At 43.1% G+C, this 25,406-nt stretch overlaps 1 protein-coding gene across 1 annotated transcript; it reads left to right on the forward strand.

Annotated features, from left to right (window-relative positions):
* Positions 1 to 14,528: 14,528 nt before the first annotated feature.
* On the forward strand, positions 14,529 to 22,868 carry LOC311237208 (heparanase-like; the record flags this gene model as incomplete). Its single annotated transcript, XM_084325017.1, has 5 exons — positions 14,529 to 14,740; positions 17,169 to 17,323; positions 18,825 to 18,950; positions 19,650 to 19,848; positions 22,787 to 22,868. Exons 1-5 carry the CDS (start codon positions 14,538 to 14,540, stop codon positions 22,866 to 22,868), a joined length of 765 nt encoding a protein of 254 aa, XP_084181143.1. The 5' UTR covers positions 14,529 to 14,537.
* Positions 22,869 to 25,406: the final 2,538 nt, after the last annotated feature.

Raw genomic sequence — 25,406 nt, forward strand, 5'->3', positions numbered from 1 at the left:
TTGTATATTCTCTAATATTCCCTGATATCCCTTGTATATTCCTTGTACAATATGCATTGAATATCCATTCTAGCCTACTGAACATCCCATAATAGTCTCCATTCTACTATTGGTCGAGACCTTGGTGCCAGGCTGCCATACCCCTCAGACCCAGTTCAAACGTACCGCTCGACATGTACGAACAAGTCCTAGTTCCGCGTAGGAATTTGGCTACCGCACCACTAATGGGACTATTTGTTCATAGTGCGTATATATACTGCGCTACTAAAGTAGGACTTTCTTTTCAGTCCAGTTTCTTACCCTCCAATAGAGTCACAGACGTAAAGCCTCCCCGCGATGCCACGTGTGGGAGTAAGGCCAAGTTCGGCCTACCATCGGTATTGAGACATCGTGTATATTAATATTTGAATAGTCATATTTGGCACTATATCGTCGAGTTGGACGTAGTCTATTAAGCTAATAATAGTCTGTTAATATATAGTGCTTCGTGCGGTGAGAATACTACCGTGGTCAGTACCCCATCGTTTCGGGCAGAGAACTGGCTGCTTACCCAGGGTGGTTGACCCTATGTGAAGCTGCACCCGAGGAGCCCCAGAGCCGACGAGCGAGTGGACCTGTATACCGGATTATTCTACCGACGACAGCCCGCCTTCCCAGGCACGGATTATGCTTTGGATACTTTGATTATTCTATGGATAAAGACCCCCGACACTACCGTGTGTTGGAACCCCCCCCTGGAGAGGACGCAAGTTGAGGAGACGCTCTGCAAGACGAGGTCTCTCCACATCTCTCCCCCGTGGACCGGAGAGAGCCGGCCCACAAAGAGTCCACCTGCTTTCATCTGTGGTCCAAGGATCGCCGGCGCATTGAACGGCACTACAGTGGGTTCTCCTGGGATACCCTTGGCCGGACGAGGCAGCTGGATTCTACCCCCCCCCCCCCCCCCTCCTACTCCTGTCGGCTTACAAGCGACCGGATTAACCCCCTCTAGTGTATCCAGCCTATAATCATTAAAGTATCATTGCTGTTATTCCTTAACTATTCCAGGTCGTATATTTACCACCTGCGCCTTCAGAGATTGGACATTATCTATTGATATACCGACGAATACTCCTTGCCATAAAAGTGCATACTATTTCAATTCATAAATGTAATTAAGTGATTAAGTGCTTATTCTACACACCATCGCTGTGTAGGAAATAAAGACCTGTTTCTAATTCGTACATTTGTGTTGGATCCGTTTCATCTACGTGAGAGTGTTCATGATAATATATTTATGCCGTGTACTGGGTGGCCGAATATTAAGTACAAAGGTAGTGGTAGTAAGTATCATATCTAGTAATACAGTCAGGGAATTGTACCCCTCAGTTACACAGTGTATATCCAACGAAATTACAAATATACAAATGCCTTATACAGGATATACCTCTAATACCTATTTTCTAAAACCCTACACACATATGCTCCAGCTCAAACCCCCCCTCCCGGACCCCTCCTTGGATAGTACCTCCATTATCCCTCACTCCTAACCAGACACTACCATTATAAGCTAGCTTTTATTCTCTCCACCACTTCTAACCACATTGACATTTTGGATTCGTTGAGACCCAGAATTCTTGCTGTAGATATTTCTTGATAAATCACATCGAGATATGTAAGAGACCAAACTTTCCGGCACATTTTTTCCGGTTGAAACCAGCGTGATGCGATCAGTTTTTTAGCTACTGTGATACCCAATAAAACCAATCTCTTTAGCTGTGGATTTACTGCAAACTCAAAAACATCATTCAAAAGCAATACAGAGGGGTGTACTGGTATATTCCAAGATACGAGTTTTGATAATTGATGGGTCACATCTTTCCAGAATGCCTTAACTGGTGGGCAGTCCCAATACATGTGCATAAATGTCCCTTCGTCTCCATTTGTACATTGGGAGCATTTTGAGTCTTGTTTCAGGCCCATTCTGTTCAGTCTTATAGGAGTCAAGTATGTCCTGTGAATATAGTTAAGATTGATTTGTTGATGGTCCGGGTTCCTTGATGTAAGACGGACATTTGCCCATGCTTCTTGCCAATCAAAGTCACTTTCCAGGTCTGGTATATCCCTCCTCCAGACAGTGTCTAGTTGGAGGGTTTCATACGAGGACGTTAGTAATTGATAATAAAAACCTGATACAAAACCTCTCAATGTTTCTCTTTCATAGAAGAATTTGTGGTATCTGTGGTGTTCAACTGGTATGTCTAATGGAACACTGTGAGACCTCAAACATAGGCGTAACTGTATGTAAAAAAGCCATGTGGACTCGGTGAGGTTAAACTTTGTGCATATTTCTCCATAACTACAAAAGCCCTGGTTATTAAAAATATCCCCTAATGAGTGTATGCCTTGCTCTTCCCATATAGGGAATCTTATAGGACGTTTTTCCATTAAGAGTGCATTGTTATTGAATATGGGAGTGTGATTATGCCATTTTTGAGGGTTAGGATATTTTTTTTGTGTTTCCCGCCATGTTCGGATTGCATGGGTAATTATGGGGCCAAATTTCCGCTCGCAGTGCTTGATTGGAAGTTTAGTGTGTGCTATGTCCTTCAGTCTCTGTGGGGCTACTATGTTTTCTTCCAATTCTCTCCAGGATACCAAAGCGTGGGGATCAAACCATATTGTCAATGGTCTTAATGTATAAGCCTTAAAATATTGGAGAAAATCTGGAACTGCCATGCCACCGTCTGCTTTATTTCTCTGTGCGGTGGATCTTTTTATGCGAGGTGGTTTGTTATTCCAAATAAATTTGTATGTGGAGGAGTGTAATCTTTTCCAGTAGCCCTCTGGAGGGGGCAACGGTAGCATTGAGCTGATGAAGTTGATTCTTGGTAGTACATCCATCTTAACTATTGATACCCTTGCCTGTACTGAGTTTTTGAGTTTTGCCCACCTGTCCAGGTCGTCTTTGATTTTGTTCTGTATTTTTGTGTAATTGTGCTTCACCGTTTGTCTTATGGTGGGAAATATTTCCACACCCAAGCATCTAAAATGTTTTACCATGGGTATCGCACCTGGGAGGGTTGTGTCTTTTTTTGCATGGGTGTTAAGTGGAAGGAAAGCCGACTTCGGCCAATTTATTTTAAATCCCGATAAATCACCAAAGTTCTCTATCAACTTGAGTAGATGAGGCAATGTGGTGTTGGGGCTTTGCATGAACAATATTACGTCGTCCGCATATAAACAAATTTTATGTTGTGTGCCCTTTTGTTTTCTATATCTTTCCATTTGGCTTCATAATTCACATTGCACCAGCATGCTACTGTCCTAAGCTGTGCTGCATAGTAATAGTCTTCTAAACTGGGTACTGCTATTCCTCCTTTGGTAGTTGTAGAGTCACATATCTGATCCTTGGTCTTTCCCCCCCCAAATTAATCTTGATATCCGTCTATCCCATTCCCTGAATTGTTTTTGTGGTATTAATATAGGTAAAGACTGAAATAGGTATAATAACCTTGGTAATATGTTAATCTTAATGATTTCGATCCTTGAGCTGAAATCTAGGGGCATTACTGTCCATCTTTCTAGGTCTCTCTTGATTTTCTGATTAATCTGTGTATAGTTTGCATTGTATAACCCCTCCACCCCTCTTGTAATGTTCACCCCTAGGTACTTGATCCTGTCCATGTCCCATTTAATTTTGTATTTTTCTTTGATCTCTATCGTTGGAGTGTAGTTCAGTGCTAAAGTCTGTGTCTTCGTCACGTTGAGTCTATACCCTGAGTAATATCCATATTCCGTCAGTAAATCCATCAGTATCGGGAAGCTTGTGTCTGGTTGTCTCATATATACCATCACGTTGTCTGCAAACATTCCCAATTTATGTTCTGTTCCCCTTATCTCCACCCCTTTGATGTCTTTGGTCTGTCTAATTAGTTGAGCCAGTGGTTCGATGAATACATCGAAGAGCGTCGGCGAAAGACAACAACCCTGTCTGGTAGCTCTCTCTAGTTTAATCCGGTCCGTCAGACTACCATTTACCTTAATCCTTGCTGTCGGTTCTTGATATAATGCCCCAATTGTTTTCATAGCGTTTTTGTCTAATCCAAATTTCTCCAATACTTTATATAAAAATATCCAGCCCACACTGTCGAATGCTTTTTCTGCGTCTAGGGCTAGGGCTGCCGCGGTATAGATTTTTTCCTTAACGCACAAATTAGTGAAGCCATTGAAACCGCCGCGGTAACAGATTTTTTTTTTAATGTAATGTTAAAATATTATTTTCCTAAATAAACTTTTCAAATGCATTTATTTCTGTGGTAGTCTATTCTTTATAGCCTCTAGTGGGTTTATAATACTGTAGATACTTTCTTGATTAGTGTCATATCAATTCCATTCTGTCAATGTTTTATTAACACTTGCTAACTATCTCCCCCCTTCTAGTTCAGATTAATTGAGTTGAGATTTCTTGCAATATTCTCCTCAGCATCCCTGCCATCTTGTGTGTGAGACATTGATTCTCTGCCATGGTTGGCCCTATTTTAACAAAGTTGCATCATTCCCATTTAATGTCCCATGGTAGTCAGTAAAATATTGTGTAACTAGTTCAACTATATTCCATATTCATTTAATACCGTTTGCTATTCTAATAATTTGGTATAGTATTTCTTGCTTATCCTCATGTTAGTTTATTTTTGTTGACCGGCAAGGGGTTTGATTAAAATGTTTAAAACCAGTTTCACAATAGCCAAACATGGCACATTTTAATGTACATCTTCAGAGTACTCTGTAGTCCTCTGGATCTTAACTGATTGATGAATACAAATGAAATACTCACAGGACAAGCAGCACCCTAGCTACCAACCCAAAACCCAGGCCAAGCAACACGCAAAGAGTTAATAAATCTGACATTACAAAAATAAAATCAAAACAGTGTTGTTGCTAATCATTGACCTATACTAGCCTGTAATAATTAGAAATGATCCCTTAGAAATATCCACTTTGCATTTGATATTGAAAATTTTTACATTTGTTTTTTTAACAATAATTTGTGATGCCATCACAAACACCGGCATTAAAATTCTAAAATGAAGGTGGTAGTTATGATTAACTAATGATCAACATTATTTGTATGGCATTTTTGAAGAGGACCATTTAGTCCCCTAATGGTAAGAGTAGTTCAGACAAGGTGAAGGAAGGTGATTGCACAGTAAAATCAGAGCCAGGTGGCAGTACAGAAATTGGTACATTTCCCCTACAAGTTGAAGAGTCTGAAATGTTGGTCAAGACATTTGGCTACACAAAATCCTGTGGTCAAATCATTAAGTCAAAACCAAGAAGTTGGGTAAAAGTTCCATTTAATTTCCATTGACGCCACACAAGATTGAAATTCACCAAGGCTCATCATCTAGTTATAGCATCTGAAAAGAGAAATGCAATGTTTCAGTCAAAACAGCTCAATGGAATCTGCATGCAGAACATTTGAAGCAGTTAGTCAAGTGTCAATTCTGAGTAAAACACACCTTCTACCCTTAGTCCCTGCTGGTGGAGTCATATCCATGCCCTGGCTGGTGAGAATCATTGCCAACTCCTGTAGGCCTTCCATAGCTGTGGAATCAAAGAGGGAATGAGACATAACTCTAGCAACTAAGGCAGTCATTGTACCATTAGTCTTAGCAGTGACCCTAGACATTCCAGAGTGAAGGCCAAGATAAACTCACCCATCTGTATCCTTGTTAATTGCTGCATCTCCAGTCTGGGTAGATATGGGATTAGAACCATAGAAGCTGGAGGAACCTGGATGCTGGTAGCTAGACTGCGTCGGCTCCTTAGCCTGAGAGCTTTGTTGCCGTGTGCCCAGGTAGCTTGGCTGCCGCTTGGCCTGGGAGCTGGGTTGGTAGCTTGCCTGCTGCTCAGTCTGGGAGCTGGGCTGCTGCTCAGCCTGGGAGCCAGATTGAAAGCTTGGCTGGTTGCCCTGGTAGCTTGGCTGCTGCTTGGCTTGGGAGCTTGGTTGCTGCTCGGCCTGGGAGCTGGGCTGCCGCTTTGCCTGGGAGCTTGGTTGCTGCTTGGCCTCGGTTTCAGGCTGGTTGCCCTGTTGCTGCTTGGTCTGGGAGCTTGGCTGCTGCTTGGCCTCGGTTTCAGGCTGGTAGCTTGGCTGGTTGCCCCGTTGCAGAGTGCCCTGGTAGCTTGGCTGCTGAGCCTCTGTTTCAGGCTGGTAGCTTGGCTGGTTGCCCCGTTGCAGAGTGCCCTGGTAGCTTGGTTGCTGCTCGGCCTGGGAGCCATGTTGCTGCGTGCCCTGGTAGCTTGGGTGTTGCTTGGCCTGGGATCTGGGCTGGGAGCTTGCCTGCTGCTTGGCCTGGGAGTTGGGCTGGTAGCTTGGGTGCTGCTCGGTCTGGGAGCCCTGTTGCTGCATGCCATGGTAGCTTGGCTGCTGCTTGGCCTGGGAGCTGGGCTGGTAGCTTGCCTGCTGCTTGGCCTGGGAGCTTGGGTGTTGCTTGGCCTGGTAGCTTAGCTGGTAGCCCTGTTGCTGGATGTCATGGTAGCTTGGGTGCTGCTTCGCCTGGGTTTCAGGCTGGTACCTTGGCTGCTGCTCGGCCTGGGAACCAGATTGGAAGCTTGGCTGGTTGCCCTGTTGCCGAGTGCCCTGGTAGCTTGGGTGTTGCTTGGCCTGGTAGCTTGCCTGCCGTTCGGCCTGGGGGCTGGGCTGGTAGCCCTGTTGCTGCTCAGCCTGGGAGCTGGGCTGGTAGCTTGGGTGTTGCTTGGCTTGGGAGCTGGGATGGTAGCTTGGCTGCTGCTTGGCCTGGGGGCTAGGCTGGTAGCCTGGGTGTTGCTTGGCCTGGTAGCTTAGCTGCTGCTTGGTCTGGGAGCTGGGCTGGTATCTTGCCTGCTGCTCGGTCTGGGAGCTTAGCTGCTGCTCGGCCTGGGAGCTGGGCTGGTAGCTTGGCTGCTGCTTGGCCTGGGAGCTGGGCTGGTAGCTTGGGTTTTGCTTGGCCTGGGGGTTGGGCTGGTAGCCTGGGTGTTGCTTGGCCTGGTAGTGCTGGTATCCCTGTTGCCCCTTGGCCTGGGAGCTAGGCTGGTAGCTTGCCTGCTGCTCGGCCTGGGAGCTGGGCTGGTAGCCTGGGTGCTGCTCGGTCTGGGAGCTTAGCTGCTGCTCGGCCTGGGAGCTGGGCTGGTAGCCCAGCTGCGTGCCCTGGTAGCCCAGCTGCCTGCCATGGTAGCTTGGGTGCTGCTTGGCCTGGGTTTCAGGCTGGTAGCTTGGCTGCTGCTTGGCCTGGGAGCTGGGCTGGTAGGTTAGATGTTGCTTGGCCTGGTAGCCTGGCTGCTTCTTGGCCTGGGGGCTGGCCTGGTAGCTTGGCTGCTGGTTGGCCTGCGAGCCAGATTGGAAGCTTGTCTGGTTGCCCCGTTTCTGCATGCCCTGGTAGCTTGGGTGGTTCTTGGCCTGGGAGCCAGATTGGAAGCTTGGGTGTTGCTTGGCCTGGGAGCCGGGCTGGTAGCCTGGGTGCTGCTTGGCCTGGGAGCTTGGGGGCTTCTGCTTGGCTTGGGAGCTAGGCTGGTAGCCTATGGGTGCTGCTTGGCCTGGGAGCTGCTGCTTGGCCTGGGGGCTGGGCTGGTAGCCTGGGTGCTGGGCTCATTCGAAGAGTCGCTACGTTGTGGCACCCTCGTCTTCTGTCCCACAGGGTTGTCCCAGTAAATAGATTGCCGTTGTAAGCCAAACTGCCGCAATAGCTGCTGTGGTCGTTTCAGGCCATCAAAGAGGTCATTGCGTAGAGCAGTTCTGGACTTGTAGATTTTGCTTATGCCGGCGTCTAGAGACTTGAAGCTGCTTTGCAACTGGTTGCTGGGCTGGTTTTTACTGTAGCTACTAGACTGCTCAAACAGCTGCTGTGGTTGTATGATACCGGCAACAAAGTCATTGCTGAAGGCATCTAGGGATTTGTGGATATTGCCCAGGTTGGCCTCTACAGACTCAAAGTTGATGTGCAACTGCTTTTGGCTGTCGGCCTGGGCTTGGCCAACAGGGTCGGGCCCAGAGCTACTACTAACTGGTGTCTGGAGAGCGCTTGTCGATTCATCACGGACATTAGAGCTGCTGTCGTAAGGCTGATAGCTTGAAACTGGGCCTTTAGCATCTCCAGGATTTTCAGCCTCAGATGGAGATGTGTAATCTATTGAAGACAAGGTTAATATCAGATCAAAGCTAGACTTACGTTTTATAGAAACCTCATCTCCAGTTGTGCATTTTTTCCACCCCCACACTGAAGGTCTTATAGCATGATGACTAAGAATACACATAAAGCCAAAGACCATAAGACCCAATTAAAGTGCATAGGTTTCTATGGTGAATTAGCTTTCCTCCATTTTAAATGTACACCTCAAGACTTGCAGCTTCAACAAGACAATAAAATATAGTAAACAAACCTTTTGCCTGATGGGAGGGAGGGAGGGAGGGAGGGAGGGAGGGAGGGAGGGAGGGAGGGAAATACATGTTTTTCTTGCTGCAAAATGAGTGAAGCAATTCAAACGGTTGTGGTAACCGCCATAAATAAGACCCACATACTAGGGATGGGCGTGAGTAATCGATTACTCGCAGCTATGAGAAAAATCGATCTTATATCTTATAGAGAATTTGTTTCACATGTATGTGTAAGATTATAACTGTTTGTTCGTTTCATTAAACATATACATGAATGAACAAAATTAAGTTTAAAATAAAGAAATTCAAAAATATATATATATATTTTTTCTTCTTTACGAGTAATACACGATCACTCGAGTATAGCATGCGATCAATCGATCTGGATTTTTCTTAAAAATGCCCATCCCTACCACATACCTCTTTATCCCTGAAGCATAGCTCAGAATGAAGGCTGTTCACCTCCATTTACAGTAAAACACATGACTAAAACTGACTCCCCAACTCCAACTTGTATTGCAGCTACTGGAGACGTTTTAAATGCTCCACTACTGAGTAGGGGGTATCTGCAGAGCCGCAGAGCCAGGCTGGACGGGTTGGAGGCGGGGCTTCGTGGTCTGGACAAGTATTAGTGGTCTGGACAAGTATTAGTGGTCTGGACAAGTATTAGTGGTCTGGACAAGTATTGCGGATGAGGGGGGGGGGGGGGGGCTCTCTCGCTATGTGTTGGAGTGTGCAATGTGTATGCGCATGCGTGTGGACTGGAGCAGTGAGAGTATAAAGAGTCAATTTTTTCCTAACTCTTTCTCACATCACAAGAAGAAGAAGAAGAAGAAGAAGAAGAAGAAGAAGAAGAAGAAGAAGAAGAAGAAGAAGAAGAAGAAGAAGAAGAAGAAGAAGAAGAAGAAGAAGAAGAAGAAGAAGAAGAAGAAGAAGAAGAAGAAGAAGAAGAAGAAGAAGAAGAAGAAGAAGAAGAAGAAGAAGAACTCTTTCACAGTGTGGTGTGCGCGCACTGCGCCGGCAGAACAAGATGTCTTTCAGTAAAAACCAGACCAGCTGTGCAATCGAATTTAATTAGCTAACTGGCTCTCTCTTTCTCTCTCTTTCTCTCTCTGCTATCTTTACTAAATATAAACTTGCAAGTACATGGTGTAGTAGTAAGCCATCTCCAAGTGGGCAAGTGATGTGGTGATTAGAGGCACAACCTTTTATTCATATTTTGAAAGTAATTATATTCTCTTTTTTCCAGGACCACATAACGATACGAAGAGGCCAGCCAGAGGCCTCTCTCATTCTACTGTACTTGTCTAATAGATGAACCCTTCAAGAGCAACGGGTACAGGGTCGATATGACCCTGATGTAAACGAGACACTAATCTCTCTACCCCGCGCTCGGTTGCTAACTTGCTATTGTTTTTTGACAGTCTGCCGTGAACATGGGAAATAATTGCGACAGCTCTGCTGTAAACACTGGGAATAACCTTGGTTGCTATGCCCACCACACAAAACCGCAAAACTTCACCCTGGACTCCGGTTTTCAAAGACCAGGTTGCAGTGTAGCAAATCCCCGGTTGTGTGTGGCCGAACAGTGCAACTGCGCACATACAATCATGGTTATATTAAATCCAGCGCTCGTGTGGACTGGGCCTAACTTGCCTGCCATTACGTTGCGTTCTGAAAAGCGAAACTGACCCTGAAAACGAAACGAAAATTACCCTGTGTGTAACTGCAGCCGTCTCTGTGCTAACAGTCACGTTTTCAGTACGAGAAGACAAGACAAAACTTCTTTCTCTGGTCTGCATCCCCTTAACAATTGTGTGTATTGAGCCGTACTGTATTATTTGTACCCATTCTGCAATCTTGTTGAAATAAAGTTTTCATTCACACTCAAAATCTGTGTTCATTTTTTATTTTGCATACTAATGTTCTGTGTCTTGAGTCGTACTTGTATTGAAAAACTGATTTTATATGTCTGAGGAGAAGACCGGTACTCATCATCTTCGTCTCCACAAAAAGAAAAATGACATGTGAAGTATGTTGTGTGCCAGGTTCAAACAGTGCTGTATATGTACAGTTTATTCCTACTCCTATCCAAGCTCCGGGAGGGTCATCAAAGAGAAGTCGGGTCATCAAAGAGAAGTCGCCTATTCTTAGTCCTTGCCCCACAATGGTGGAATGAACTACCCACCCCAGTTAGGACAGCCGAAACCCGTCCAATCTTTCGCCGTCGACTAAAGACTCACTACTTCAACCATTATCTAAATAAAACAAATCTAACCCTAACTAACCGTACTGTCATGCACTTGTCCTAATAAACTAACCTACACTGTAGCACTCAACACTTTATGAACATTGTTACTCAGCTGATAGAGTTGTGCCCTTCCTGATGGCTTGTCGTACAGAACTTGTAAGTCGCTTTGGATAAAAGCGTCGGCTAATCATAAATGTCTAGATGTAACATTACTGTCTATGTACCTATGTAAACGAGACGAAAGTTAAGTTTACTCTATTATTTCGCCGTCGACTAAAGACTCACTTCTTCAACCATTATCTGAATAAAAAAAATCTAACCCTAACTAACCTTACTGTCATGCACTTGTCCTAATAAACTAACCTACACTGTAGCACTCAACACTTTATGAACATTGTTACTGAGACGAAAGTTAAGTTTACTCTATTATTACTAGATCTGGTATGTCATAAATGTCTAGATGTAACATTACTGTCTATGTACCTATGTAAACGAGACGAAAGTTAAGTTGAAAATGGGGGAAGGTAAGTTGAAAATGGGGGATCTATGTAAACGAGACGAAAGTGAAGTTGAAAATAGTGCGCAGTAGTGCAAATACTTGTCCAGACCACTAATACTTGTCCAGACCACGAAGCCCCGCCTCCAACCCGTCCAGCCTGGCTCTGCGGCTCTGCAGATACCCCCTATTGGGTCCACGCCACGAAGCCACGAAGCCCCGCCCACGCACAGTCAAACCTAGTCCACGCCACGAAGCCCCGCCTCAAACCTAGTCCAAGCCACGAAGCTCCGCCCAGACGTTGGGCTCTGTGGCTCTGCAGATAATGCTATTGAAGCGACGCTCCTCCGGGGACACGGTATCTGTGCAGCTCGTCGTCGGACCAGACGACCCTCTCTCATTGCTGGAAGAAGTAGGACATTGAAAGAGAGATGATGCTATTCATTTGATCCGTATCTCACCATCGCTCGCAGTCATGTCATCGCACCCGTCTTCAAATCCTACAATAGGTTTTGTGATCTGCACGGCCTCAGCCAACTAATCACACAACCCACACGTGTGTGTGAGTCAACTCAGACTACCATTGACCTCATCCTGACCTCTGACAAGTCCAAGATCGCCAATAAAGGGGTTATAGCATGCGGGTTAAGTGATCATTATATGATATTCTGTACCCGCAAAAAGCTAAAACAAAAGGCTGGCTGTCACAAAACAGTCACATCTAGAGACCTAAAAACCTACTCTAGCGAGGCCTTTAACCTTGAACTGGAGGGTCTGGACTGGTCAGATGAGCTCAATGGTACACTGGTTGAAGAAACATGGCTTGGCTTCAAAACCAAATTTTCAACGATACTAAACAACATGGCCCCCCTAAGAACCACCAGGGTAAAAAATCGCGCTGAGCCGTGGATGCACGCTGAAATACTGACCGCTATGAAAACCAGAGACAAAAAATGCTCTGAGTTTCGTAAAAGTCAGTCAAAGCTTAACATAAGCACGAGCAGTGAACTCCAAGCCCACGTGACTGAACTCAAACTGCAAAGAAACAGACTAAGAAATGATGTAAACTCCATGATCAAAACAGCAAAGAAAAAATTCATCAATGACAAAACCGAGGAAAACAAAAACAAACCGCGTGAACTTTGGAAATTACTCAATAACCAACTAGGCTGCAGTAAAAAACTTAAAACCAGATTCTCAAACATAAACATAAAGACGGACAACACGCTCATCACAGAAAAGCTGGATGTAGCCAATTACTTAAATAGTTTCTTCACAAACATAGCCACAACACTGGTAAACAAACTACCCTCCCACTCAGGGCATTATGGAGTAGAACACATAGTAGCTTACTACAAAAACCTAGGGGTCCACAAAGACGACTTCAAACTGGAAATGGTAACAACAGATGAGGTACTCAAAAAACTGAGCGCCCTCCAACCTAACAAGGCCACTGGCCATGACAACATCCCCTCCAAATTCCTCAGAGACTCAGCAGCCGCCATCACCCCAGTCATCACACACATAATAAACCTCTCTATAAAACAGGGACACGTCCCCAAGGACTTCAAAATTGCGAGAGTGACCCCTCTGCACAAAAAAGGCAGTAAATTAGACCCAGGCAACTACCGCCCTGTTTCTATCCTTACCTCCATCTCGAAAGTCATGGAAAAAATTGTATACGAACAGGTCGAAAAATACCTTGCGGAAAAAAATCTAATCTACGAATTCCAATCTGGCTTCAGAACATCCCACTCCACTGACACATGCCTTCTCTATTTAAACGACCACATCAAACAAGAGGTGGACGCGGGCAAATACTGCGGCATGGTCATGCTGGACCTACAAAAGGCCTTCGACACTGTCAATCACACCATTCTGATTGACAAGCTAAAAGCAATTGGTTTTGATAGTCTATCAGTGAGCTGGATGCAATCCTACCTGGAGGGGAGAGAGCAGATGGTGGAGGTAAACGGTACCCTATCCCCCCCCCTCACAGTAAACTGTGGTGTTCCACAAGGAAGCATACTAGGTCCGCTACTGTTCCTAATTTATGCAAATGACATGTCGTCAGCTTGTGACTGCAACTTGTTCCTGTTTGCGGACGACTCAGCCCTGCTGGTCTCTGACAAGAACAAATTACAGGTTGAAAAAACCCTCAGCTCAGAACTAAGCAAAATCTGCATATGGCTCGCTGATAACAAACTATCATTACACATGGGCAAAACAGAGTCCATTCTCTTCGGTTCAAATAACAAACTCAGCAAGACCGACGGCTTCTCAGTTACAGTGGGTGACAATATTGTCACAAGGAAAGAAGATATTACCTACCTGGGTTCCATCCTAGAGGCAAATCTTTCCTGTGACAAAATGGCATCCAATGTAATAAAAAAAGTCAACCAACGAACTCGTTTCTTGTACCGGATCTCCTCACTGGTAAACAAGAATACCCTGAAGACTCTAGCAGGAGCACTCATTCAAGGGTACTACGACTATGCTTGCACCTCATGGTACCAAAGCACCTCAAAGGCGCTAAAAACAAAATTACAAACATCTCAAAACAAACTGGTCAGACTACTGCTTGACCTTACTCCTAGAACCCACCTCACCCCTGCCCACTTTGACAACCTAGGATGGCTTAGAGTAGACGACAGAGTACAGCAACTTGCAATGGGCCTGGTCTACAAGATACACTACACGACCAAGGTACCCATGTACATGACTAAATACTTCCCAAAGGTCAGTGAATACCACGATCACAACACCAGAGGGAGCTCCACAAATCATGTTAAACCCAGATTCGGCTCAAACAAGGGACTAAACACGTTTCGCAATTATGCCACATCAATGTGGAACGCCCTACCCAAAGCTGTAAAGGAATGTGAATCACTACCCACTTTCAAAAACACTCTCAAAAAACACCTAAGGGAGACTGCAACTCGAAACTGGCCCCTGTAAATGTCCGAACACAACCCCCGCCAACACCCCCCCCCCCCCCCCCCACTCCTACCCCCCCCCAACCACCTCCAATGTACAGTCCCACCCCCACCTACCCAATCCAATGTACAGTTTCTACGCCTAATGTATACACTCTTTTCTTTCTGGACTCTTTTTGTATCACAAATACAGTACTGTAATTGCAAATCTGGTATGTCATAAATGTATAGATGTAGCAGTACTGTCTATCTGTATGTCATGTATGTCATATATGTTACGATGAATTGGAAATGGGGGACCCTGGTGGAAACAAGACGAAAGTCTTTCTCTGGTCTGCATCCCCTTAACAATTGTATGTATTGAGCTGTACTGCACTGTACCCATTCTGCAATCTGTTAATAAAGTTTTCATTCATTCATTCATTCATGAAATCGGTCGTTTTCATTTTGATGTTTGAACTGATGATTCTATCTCACAAAATCCCGGTCAACGCAGCGAATGCCGAGCTGCTTTCGGGAGACGCGGATCCCGATCCCGTGGATGATATTGTGTACAGTCTCAATGTGGATGTGTCTCGGGTGCTCAGGAGGGTCAGTGAGCGCTACTTGTCCGTGGCCTTAGATGCTAGTCTTGTGTCGGAGGAGAAGTTCATGTATCTCCTGGGGTGAGTAGTATCTGTTCCAACACCACCACACAGCTTATTGAATATGTCATTTGATAATCTAGTACATTCATTCAAGTTCTGCTTTATTTGTCACATATCACATATAAGATACATGCACATTACAGTGAAATGCCCCCCTGAGATTGTGCTTCATACAGTAAACATTTTAAAAAGCGCTTGAAACCAGAACTCAACGCGTAACAAGGAAATTAAAATCTCAGTCCAATGTACAGTTTCTACGTCAAATATACACACTATTTTCTGGACACTTTTTGTATCACAAACAGTACTGTATTTGCAAATCTGGTATGTCATCATATAGATGTCATGTAGCAGTACTGTCTACTATTATGATTAATTGAAAATGGGGGACCCTGATGTAAACAAGACGAAAGTCTTTCTCTGGTCTGCATCCCCTTAACAATTGTATGTATTGAGCTGTAGTGCTGTACTCTACCCATTCTGCAATCTGTTAATAAAGTTTTCAATCAATCAATCAGTCAAAGCTAAAACATTCTGATAAGCAACGTTCAGCTCCGATTGGAGCCTTCGAGTGACAGAACCTGAACATTGCTGATGATCAGAATGTTTAAACGTTGACATTGAACTGATATTTTGTTTCCTTGCCTTCGTTGAGCCTCCCAACCATATGGAACACACAATATGTGCCATATCCTTGTTCCTGTTTTTTTTTTTTTTTTTTTTTTTTTTTTTTTTTAAGCAAGAGTCGGCTCCTTTCATTGGATCGGCTCCAGGATTTGGCTCTCGATCATCAATTAAGTTAAACTTTCAAGTTCCGAGTTTTGTTTTATTTGTCACATATAAAGTACATTACAGTGACATGCTTGGTTCTGTATGAGCCCCCTGAGATTGTGTTTCATACAGTCAAACGAATAAAGACCAAACACTATACAAAATATACAAACTAAAGCACAAAGTGAAGTATAAAATGCAAGCTTTTTAATCAAATAAAAATCAAATCAAATGTATTTGTAAGGCCAGACAACACACGTTAATGTCCCCATGGGCCGTACACGTCTTCTTTAAACAAGTCAAGAAGAAACATAACAATAAGTCAAGAACAGAACAAGAACACCATAAGGTCCAACAAATTTAAAATAAATGCAAATAAATGAAAGAATGCAAGCACTCCCAGACATACCCCACGCGAAGGTAAGGAAAAACTCACTAAAACCTAACCATAGGGAAAAATGCTCCACAGGCAGTGTGGAGGAGAGAAACCTTAGAAGGGCCATTCAAGGGGGGATCTCCCTTCTTAGATGTCGGTGATAGTAGTGTTGCAGACTAACAGTTGGTAAGCATGCACTCATGTGTGTAGTGGAACACAGATGAGTGCATGCAATAGCAACTGAACATTTTGAAAGATTATAGATAGAGCTGATAGCGATAGCAACTGAACATTTTGAAAGATTAAAGATAGAGCTGATAGCGAATCTATTTGAGGCACAGGGGCGGCGCAAAGAGGGTTGCGTCCTCCCCGTCTTAATCACGGGACATTCAACACTCCGGTCATTGCTCCGAGACAGCCGGAGACAGGCAGATAGGGGGCGGAGCAGAGAGGGTAGTGCAAAACTTTTTGTTTTGTATTTTCTTTTTTCTTTTTTTTTAAACAAACACATAAACAAACATGACAACACACGATTAGATATACAAGCATTGTTAACAGTGCACATCAAATTAAATCACTGTTTAAATAAATGTCTTATACAAGATATGCCCCTAATACCTGCTATCTATTCCCCTACACACATATGCTCTTGCTAGCACCCCCCACCCTGGACCCCCCAATGGATAATCCATCCATTATCATTCGCTCCTAACCAGACACTACCATTATATGCTAGCTTTTATTCTCTCCACCACTTCTAACCACATTGTCAATTTGGATTCATTGAGACCCAAAATTCTTGCTGTAGATATTTCTAGATGAATCACATAGAGATATGTAAGAATCCAGACCTTTCGGCAAATTTTTTCCGGTTGAATCCATCGTGATGCTATCAGTTTTTTAGCTACGGTAATACAAGATAAAACCAATCTCTTTAGCTGTGGATGTACTGCATACTCAAAAACATCATTCAGCAGTAATACAGAGGGGTGTACAGGTATATTCAGAATTAAGAGATTTGATAATTGCTGGGTCACTTCTTTCCAGAATATCTTAATATAATATGGTAAAGTGTTGAAAGAGAGTCAGTGTTCATATTTGTATAACTCCTGGGAGTCAACGCCGCACTATACCTCAGATAAGAAGCATTTTGTACAAAAGTATTCTGTACTTCTGTATGACAACTATTAAAGAAACTTGAAACTTGAAACTTGAATTATAGAATGACAGGTCTGTCCTTTGATCGTGTTTTTTCCCCCCACTCTTCATAATTATGAAACGTTCTCTCCTCACAACAAGGTCTCCAAAGCTGAGGACGTTGGCCAAAGCACTGGCACCGGCATTCCTGAGATTTGGAGGGACCCGGCAGGACTTCATGGTCTTTAACCCGGAGAAAGCGTTCATGCGCTCGCACGAGAACTATCAGCAGAACTCTGTTGTTGCAACCAATACAGGTCAGGTTACATGCATTGTCCCCTTTTGCATTGTTTACAGTACACCGTTCTGTACAGGACCGCACCTCTTTCAGCAGGCGTTGCTCCCATAAAGATTTCCCATAAAAGAAACGACTAACCTTTGTACCGTCTTTTACTAGTATGCACTCTGCTACTAAGGAATCTACCAGTCAGTGGTGATTTCATAAGGGGGTGCACTGTGTTTTAAATGGGCAAAGACACAGGCGTCACGCCATTGGGCGCACATGTCGCATGACCAGAAACGTCAGTGGCCAATCAGATCCCACCAGAAACGTCAGTGGCCAATCAGATCGCAGAACGCGGAACTGGAAATGGGTTGGTAAAAAACTAGATGCCTCGCGGGCGCATACATGTTCCCTCGCGTGCGCACAGGATGTAGCCTTCAATTTCAATTGCCTTATACTTATTAGATTAGATTAAATACAAATGTTTTGTCCGTACAGTGAAAATAAGTTTGTCATCTAACCAGAGTGCAAATGTAACCGTCAAAGTGCAAACAATACAGTACTGAAAGCATGATTATTATTATGTGCATAAATAGTAGGAAACATGTTTTGTATAGGAAATGACTATAGTTTTAGTTTAGTTTTTGTAAATATTGCCTTGAAATAGAGAAGCTGAAAAAGGTAGCGGGGATGAAGCGGCGAGGATAAAGAGAAAGAAAAGAGACAGAGGGGGAAGAAGAGAGAGGAAGAACAAAAAAGATTAGACGTGAGAGTAGACGAAACAAACGGTAGAAAGACCACAGATAAAGAGGAACAAGGCGTAGCCAGGTGGGTACTTAGCGCACAAGTCGAGGTGAACGCATTCTTGTGTGCGTGTGCGTGCTTCTGCTCAGAAAGGAGGTGGAACGGCGTGCTACCTCGTCCCATGAACACTGCACTACTGCTTGCCTATATTACTACTAGGGGTGTAACGGTATTATACACAGAAGTCACGGTTCGGTACATACCTCGGTTTTGGGGTCACGGTTAGGTACAACAGGGAATTTTTTTTTAATAATAATGATTATATATTTATAATTATTATTATAATGATTAAATATAATGATCTTTTATTAAATTATACTTAGTTCCACCTAGACTTGCCGTGGTAGTCAGTGATACCGGTGTTATTCTGTGTTCAGGCATACACTGAGTAAATTAATTGCCTACCGCCCCCTACATTTCTTCATGTTGAGCTATAGATTGTGGAAGAATACACACCGAAAGGTACACCAGCAATGTTCATGCTTTATTTGTTTTAAACGAGACGATTTAGAAATGTGTCCATTGGAAATACATTGCGATTTCAAGGGGGGTGGGGAACAGCAATGACGTAACCACTACAGACTTGCGGCCCTCTAGTGGTCAGAAACCAGTTATTGCAGCTTTAAATTACATTCCTATTATTGACCGTAAGTTGTATGTGGTTTCTACATGGTCCTCATTTTAAAAGCAGTTAAGAATACCATTACGTTTGATCTCCTTCTTATTAGCAGATGTCTGTGAGAAACTGGAGCTGCCTCCTTTACTGGAGGAGAGGTTGAAAAGCGAATGGATTCAACAGCAAGTAGAACTTTTGAAAGAGGAGCAGCCGAGGAAGTTCAATAGCGTCAAGTTCACAGGTATGATTAGAGGGAATGGACCTATCTCAAACCCGCCCTCTTTTATTGATCCTCCAATCACAACTGTTGCTTCCCTCTGACAAAGTTTGTCCCAAGGGAAGCAACCGTTGTGATTGGAGGATCAAGAGAAGAGGGCAGGGTTTGAGGTGGGCCAATTGCACTTGGTTATATGGACAAATAAATGAATTATCCACAAAATCATTGTATTTTACAATATCTGCATAGGAATGTAAAATAACATGCTTCGATGTAATCAATGTTAATGTTGGATTGCATGATGTGGGATACAGTATCAAACAGAAACAAATGTTCACTTGACATTCTCGGATAATAGAGAGATCTGACTTGATATTTGCCTTTTAACATATATATTTTTAGACGACAAAACAATTGTGTATTATGGTATTTAAAAATATATATATAATTCACACACACATCTAACCCAGCTAGATGACAAATGATAAGTATCGATATATTGCCCAGCCCTAATCAGTAATAATTCCTCATTATTATGAGGAATATTGTGCATAATGTATTGGCAATTTCATAGTGTTTATGCATAATTATAACCTTACTTCATGGCACCCAGAAATGATCGCCCGAAACCTCGTCTATGGCATTTGCTGCACATCTCGATCTATACTTGTGAAATATCTAACTCTATGATGTGTTTATTTTATTTATTTTTTCTCTCGGCAGAGTACGCCGTGGATCTGTTGTACTCGTTTGCAAACTGTTCGGGGATGCATCTCATCTTCGGCCTGAACGCTCTCCTCAGAACAGTTGGCAACGTGTGGAACAGCAGTAACGCCCGGAGCCTGCTGCAGTACTGCGAAGCCAAACAGTACAACATGTCCTGGGAGCTGGGCAACGGTAACTACTACAGGGTTCGCACAAGGTCCTTTAAGTGCTTAAAGTGCTTGATTTTTGACCCAAAAAAAGTCAAGGCCTTGAGTTCCTTGAAAACAGCAAAAATGTTAACAAGGTGCTTAAAATGTCACTGAAATTCAAATCAACCCATTCGCATAGAAAGTTTTGTTCATCCGTGATAAAATTGTTCTGAATCAAGAAATAATTTTCTTTTATTTAAACTAAGTGTAACTAATTGTCGGAAATTGGTTTTAAGCCGTAACTATTTGATCCGATTATTTTCTATGAAAAACAGCATTTTAATAGTCAATTGTATCCTTTTTAAAATAAAAAATAGTGCTTTGTTAAGTACTTGAATTAAATTGTGCTATGTCTGTGGGAACCCTGCTATTAAAAAAAACATAAACATCAAATCCGCATCATCAAATTGATAGGTCTACTCTGAATTGATGTTTGCCACCAGAATCGCATTCGGTTTAGCTTACATTTGCAGATTGCGTGATTACTTTTGTCCCTGATAGGATATCGCTCTCACTTTTATCTTTTATCGTGTGGTTTCAGTCATTTGATACGGCAATCTGCTGCGTCTTCAGGAAGTCATAACTTCTCTCTGCGATCTTAATGTCCGGCCAACGATGCGTTGTGTTGTTTATTTGTATCCCCAAAAATTAACTCATTAATCTCACAATTTTCTGTAATTAATCTAGATAAAAAAATGGCATTTTTCGACTTAAGACCAAAGCTTGTAACAGATATTTACTTGAGAAAAATCATGGAAGTAATGTAAAATCAACACAAAGAAAGTATATTTAGATTCAAATACTATTTTAATAGTATCTTAATAGTAATATAAATCATATTAACACTTTCTTTGCCAGGCTTATGTACATCATTATACCGTCCTCTGCCAGCTCTATTTGTCTATGGAGAAGTTACCCTTCTTTGCAGGGCTATAACTTTTTAAATTGTATTGCTAAATTGACATTACTATGGCCCATTCAACGTCAATTATCTATCGTTCAGGATGTGGGAACGTTATACTTTTTCATTCACATATTCATACTAAAATACAGTCTAAAGTATAAATATGTTTTTATCGTTTTCTGCAGCATTCTGCAGAACGTGATTTATAGCCCTAAATGCATTATATTGATGATCAAATACAGTTTGATAGCGATCGGCGCGAGATAAAAAATGTCAAATGGACGTGCTTCTAGAAGTTACTACTTATCATCTGATGTTGACCGGATGGGGGGAGGGTTGTTTATAATTCCGTGGCCAACGTTAGATGATTCATCTAGTGTGGGTGATATGATCATTAGAGCAGTTTGTATCGAACACGGTAAAAAAAAACGCTGAAACTCACCCCAGTCTCCTCGGGCCGTTGGGCGATGAGCGTGGAGCAAAAATATTTCTATTATGGGATGTTGAAATATGCGATCCATCTCCAGGTTGTATAATAGTATATACGTCCAAATCATGTTGTTTATCGAGTTATTGGTAACGGATCGCTATCCATTGTGTCGCGCTCGAGTCCCGGGACCTATAGCGAGTGATCGGACCGAATTTGGATGAGCACCAGTTTCCGTTTCCGGTTTCCGGTTGGGCGATCCGCCGATCGGCCACCAGATGGCGCTCTTGAACCGTTGGAGAGTTGAGAGGGGATCAACAGTAGATCTCAAGTCTCCGGGGGAGAAATATGATTGCGATCACAGATTTTTGAAATATTGATCTCAATGACGTGTTATCATGTCAGATGATTTTCAAAAATGTGCATGAGTCAATGGAAAAAAAGAACAAGAAAATATACTGCTGAAAGTTCAGAACGTTGAAGATGTTTCACTCCATAGATTAATCTAGATTAATTTATTTTAACCCTTTAAATAATTTTAATTAATCTCAAATGAAAGCATTAATTTTGACATCCCTGGTTTAAAAAAAAGAAAATAACCAACAGACCGTAATACCTTCTGTAAATTTGCTATCTGTTCATTGACGGATTCATGTAGATGCAGCCTTATTTAGTGCATTAAGATTGCATTATATTCTATAACCAACACGTTAACTTTAATTAATGCTCTATTCTATACAAATTTAGTCTATGAATGTGATTTGTTCATTTATTTAGGACACATGACACCATCATATTGTCATTGGCCTACTGTGTGTGTGTGTGTGTGTGTGTGTGTGTGTGTAGTGAGTGTATTTAGGGTTACAAGCTAAAACAAGTCTTCACCAGTAGTTTGCAAATACTTAGTTTATAACAGATTTATGCTCCCAGATCTTTGGTAGTCCATGGAGCTGCAGCAAAGCCTCAGACATAAACATCATGCAAACGTAATTTATGCCTAAAACACTGGTAAACACCAGTAGTAAATACATTTTATATAATGCATGAAAAACATTAACTCTGGGCTCGTTTCACGTGGCGACAGGTCAGAGTTGACATGCTATGCTGTACCTTTATATAAACTTCAACTCAATAAAGCTACTTTGTGTCGTGCTCACACTGTGTTGATTTGTGGACAGATATTTTACCTCGCATTCCTTCAACCATTACAGCACGTGTTGCATTATAAACACTGACCTTTAATAAACTATTATAGAACACAACTCTGTAATGTTATGTGTTCATATATATATATATTTTTTTTTTTATTTTTTTTTTTCAAATCAGAATGGAACTTGTAGGGTGTTGCAGTTCACTACAAGTTGGAGATATAAATCATATCTCAATTATACTCCATTCATCATGTTCTGATACTTCATTGCTGAAGTAACAGGTAAGGATGTACCTCACTGACGATTATGTGTTCATATATAGTCTATAAATCTGAAGTCCTGATTTGTAATAACTTGGATCGGATCAGACGGTAAGTATATTCTAAACGCACATCTCTGATTGGAGGCTTGAACGATAATTTGCTTTTTATAAGTTGTGTTCCCGCCCCCTTATCGTGCAGTAGATGCAGGCTGTTGGAGAAGCATCCAGCTGCAGACTCGGAGAGGACCACACTGGAGGACCGTGCTGTGAGGACCGTGCTGTGAGGACCGCTCTGTGAGGACCGCTCTCTGAGGACCGTACTGTGAGGACCGTGCTGTGAGGACCGTGCTGTGAGGACCGTGCTGTGAGGACCGTGCTGTGAGGACCGTGCTGTGAGGACCGTGCTGTGAGGACCGCTCTGTGAGGACCGTGCTGTGAGGACCGTGCTGTGAGGACCGTGCTGTGAGGACCGTGCTGTGAGGACCGTGCTGTGAGGACCGCTCTGTGAGGACCGTGCTGTGAGGACCGCTCTGTGAGGACCGTGCTGTGAGGACCGCTCTGTGAGGACCGTGCTGTGAGGACCGCGCTGTGAGGACCGCTCTGTGAGGACCGCTCTGTGAGGACCGCTCTGTGAGGACCGTGCTGTGAGGACCGCTCTGTGAGGACCGTGCTGTGAGGACCGCGCTGTGAGGACCGCGCTGTGAGGACCGCGCTGTGAGGACCGCTCTGTGAGGACCGTGCTGTGAGGACCGTGCTGTGAGGACCGTGCTGTGAGGACCGTGCTGTGAGGACCGCGCTGTGAGGACCGCGCTGTGAGGACCGCGCTGTGAGGACCGTGCTGTGAGGACCGTGCTGTGAGGACTGTGCTGTGAAGACCGTGCTGTGAGGACCGTGCTGTGAGGACCGTGCTGTGAGGACCGTGCTGTGAGGACCGCGCTGTGAGGACTGCGCTGTGAGGACCGCGCTGTGAGGACCGTGCTGTGAGGACCGTGCTGTGAGGACCGCGCTGTGAGGACCGCGCTGTGAGGACCGTGCTGTGAGGACCGTGCTGTGAGGACCGTGCTGTGAGGACCGTGCTGTGAGGACCGTGCTGTGAGGACCGTGCTGTGAGGACCGTGCTGTGAGGACCGCGCTGTGAGGACCGCTCTGTGAGGACCGTGCTGTGAGGACCGTGCTGTGAGGAGCGTGCTGTGAGGACCGCGCTGTGAGGACCGCGCTGTGAGGACCGCTCTGTGAGGACCGTGCTGTGAGGACCGTGCTGTGAGGACCGTGCTGTGAGGACCGTGCTGTGAGGACCGCGCTGTGAGGACCGTGCTGTGAGGACCGCTTGGCTCCACCCAAAGGGATTGTGTATATAATAATAATTATGTACTAACGGCACTGACTTCAACGTAAACTTGAGCTATCACTGTAAGATTTTTCACCGTAAAGTTACAATAAATTACTGGCAATATTTTGCATGACTTTTACAGTAAGATTGGCTTCACAGCAATGTGTTGTAATTTCACAGTAATGGTAGTACAATACATTGTTGTAATTTCACAACATCAAATTGTAAGAAATTACTGTGATATCACATTATTTTGTTGTATATATATTACAACAATGTATTGTGACTTCACAACATCAAATTGTAAGAAATTACTGTGATATCACATTATTTTATTGTATATATATTACAGCAATGTATTGTGACTTCACAACATCAAATTGTAAGAAATTACTGTGATATCACATTATTTTGTTGTATATATATTACAGCAATGTATTGTGACTTCACAACATCAAATTGTACGAAATTACTGTGATATCACATTATTTTGTTGTATATATATTACAACAATGTATTGTCTATTTACAATAGCCTACATGTATTTTTGTAGTCCAGCTCCAGTACACTTCCTGAAGGTCACACTTTGGTTTCCTGTCGTGATTAATCACGTCATCCTATTGTATCTTGACATGAAACTATTGTATGAGCTTCCTCCAGAAGTATACTGGAGCTGGGGACTATAGAGTTATGCATGTCTATCATTGTAAATTGACTGTTATTTTGCCAAATTATATAATATAATAATCATTATTTTTCAATTATTTTGTTGGCAAGTCTCTTGCATTACTTTTCAGACTTGCCAACAAAATAATTGAATAATAATTATTATTATATTATATAATTATAAATAATTGGGCAAAATAACTGTCAATTTACAATGGTATGCATAACTGTATAGTCCCCAGCTCCAGTATACTTCTGGAGGAAGCTCATACAATAGTTTCCTGTCAAATACTATTGGATGACGTGATTAATCACGACAGGAAACCAAAGTGTGAGCTTCTGCCAGGAAGTATACTGGAGCTGGACTTCAAAAATGCACGTAGGCTATTGTACATTAAAAACAACAGTCCAAACGCACAAATGAGGTATAAGCCGACATTTATTCTCAAAAGGCAGAATTATTACAAAGAATTACAAAGAATTATATTCTTATTCTTGAAATGGTAAATGGCTGTTTTCTTTTTTACAATTTGTGCACATTTTACCCATAGGAAAATCCTGCTCGTTGTACAAGTATCGCAGAGAAAATTCAAAGGTACTCACAGTTGCACGAGAATTTCGAACAGAGAAACGCAATGGTTTGAAAGCTCGGCGTTGCTAATAAACATTTAAAATATTATTTTATAAACTGCTGGTCAACACTGCTCAAAACAGCTTTAGCTGACTGATGCGCCTTGTACAACAAGCGTTTCGCCAGTTCTTCAGAGTTAATTATGGGATTTTATTGTCAAAAGACAGAATTATATTACAAAGAATTATATTCTTA

The sequence above is a fragment of the Notolepis coatsorum genome (genome assembly GCF_963971535.1).
Source record: "Notolepis coatsorum genome assembly, chromosome: 11".
NCBI lineage: Eukaryota > Metazoa > Chordata > Actinopteri > Aulopiformes > Paralepididae > Notolepis > Notolepis coatsorum.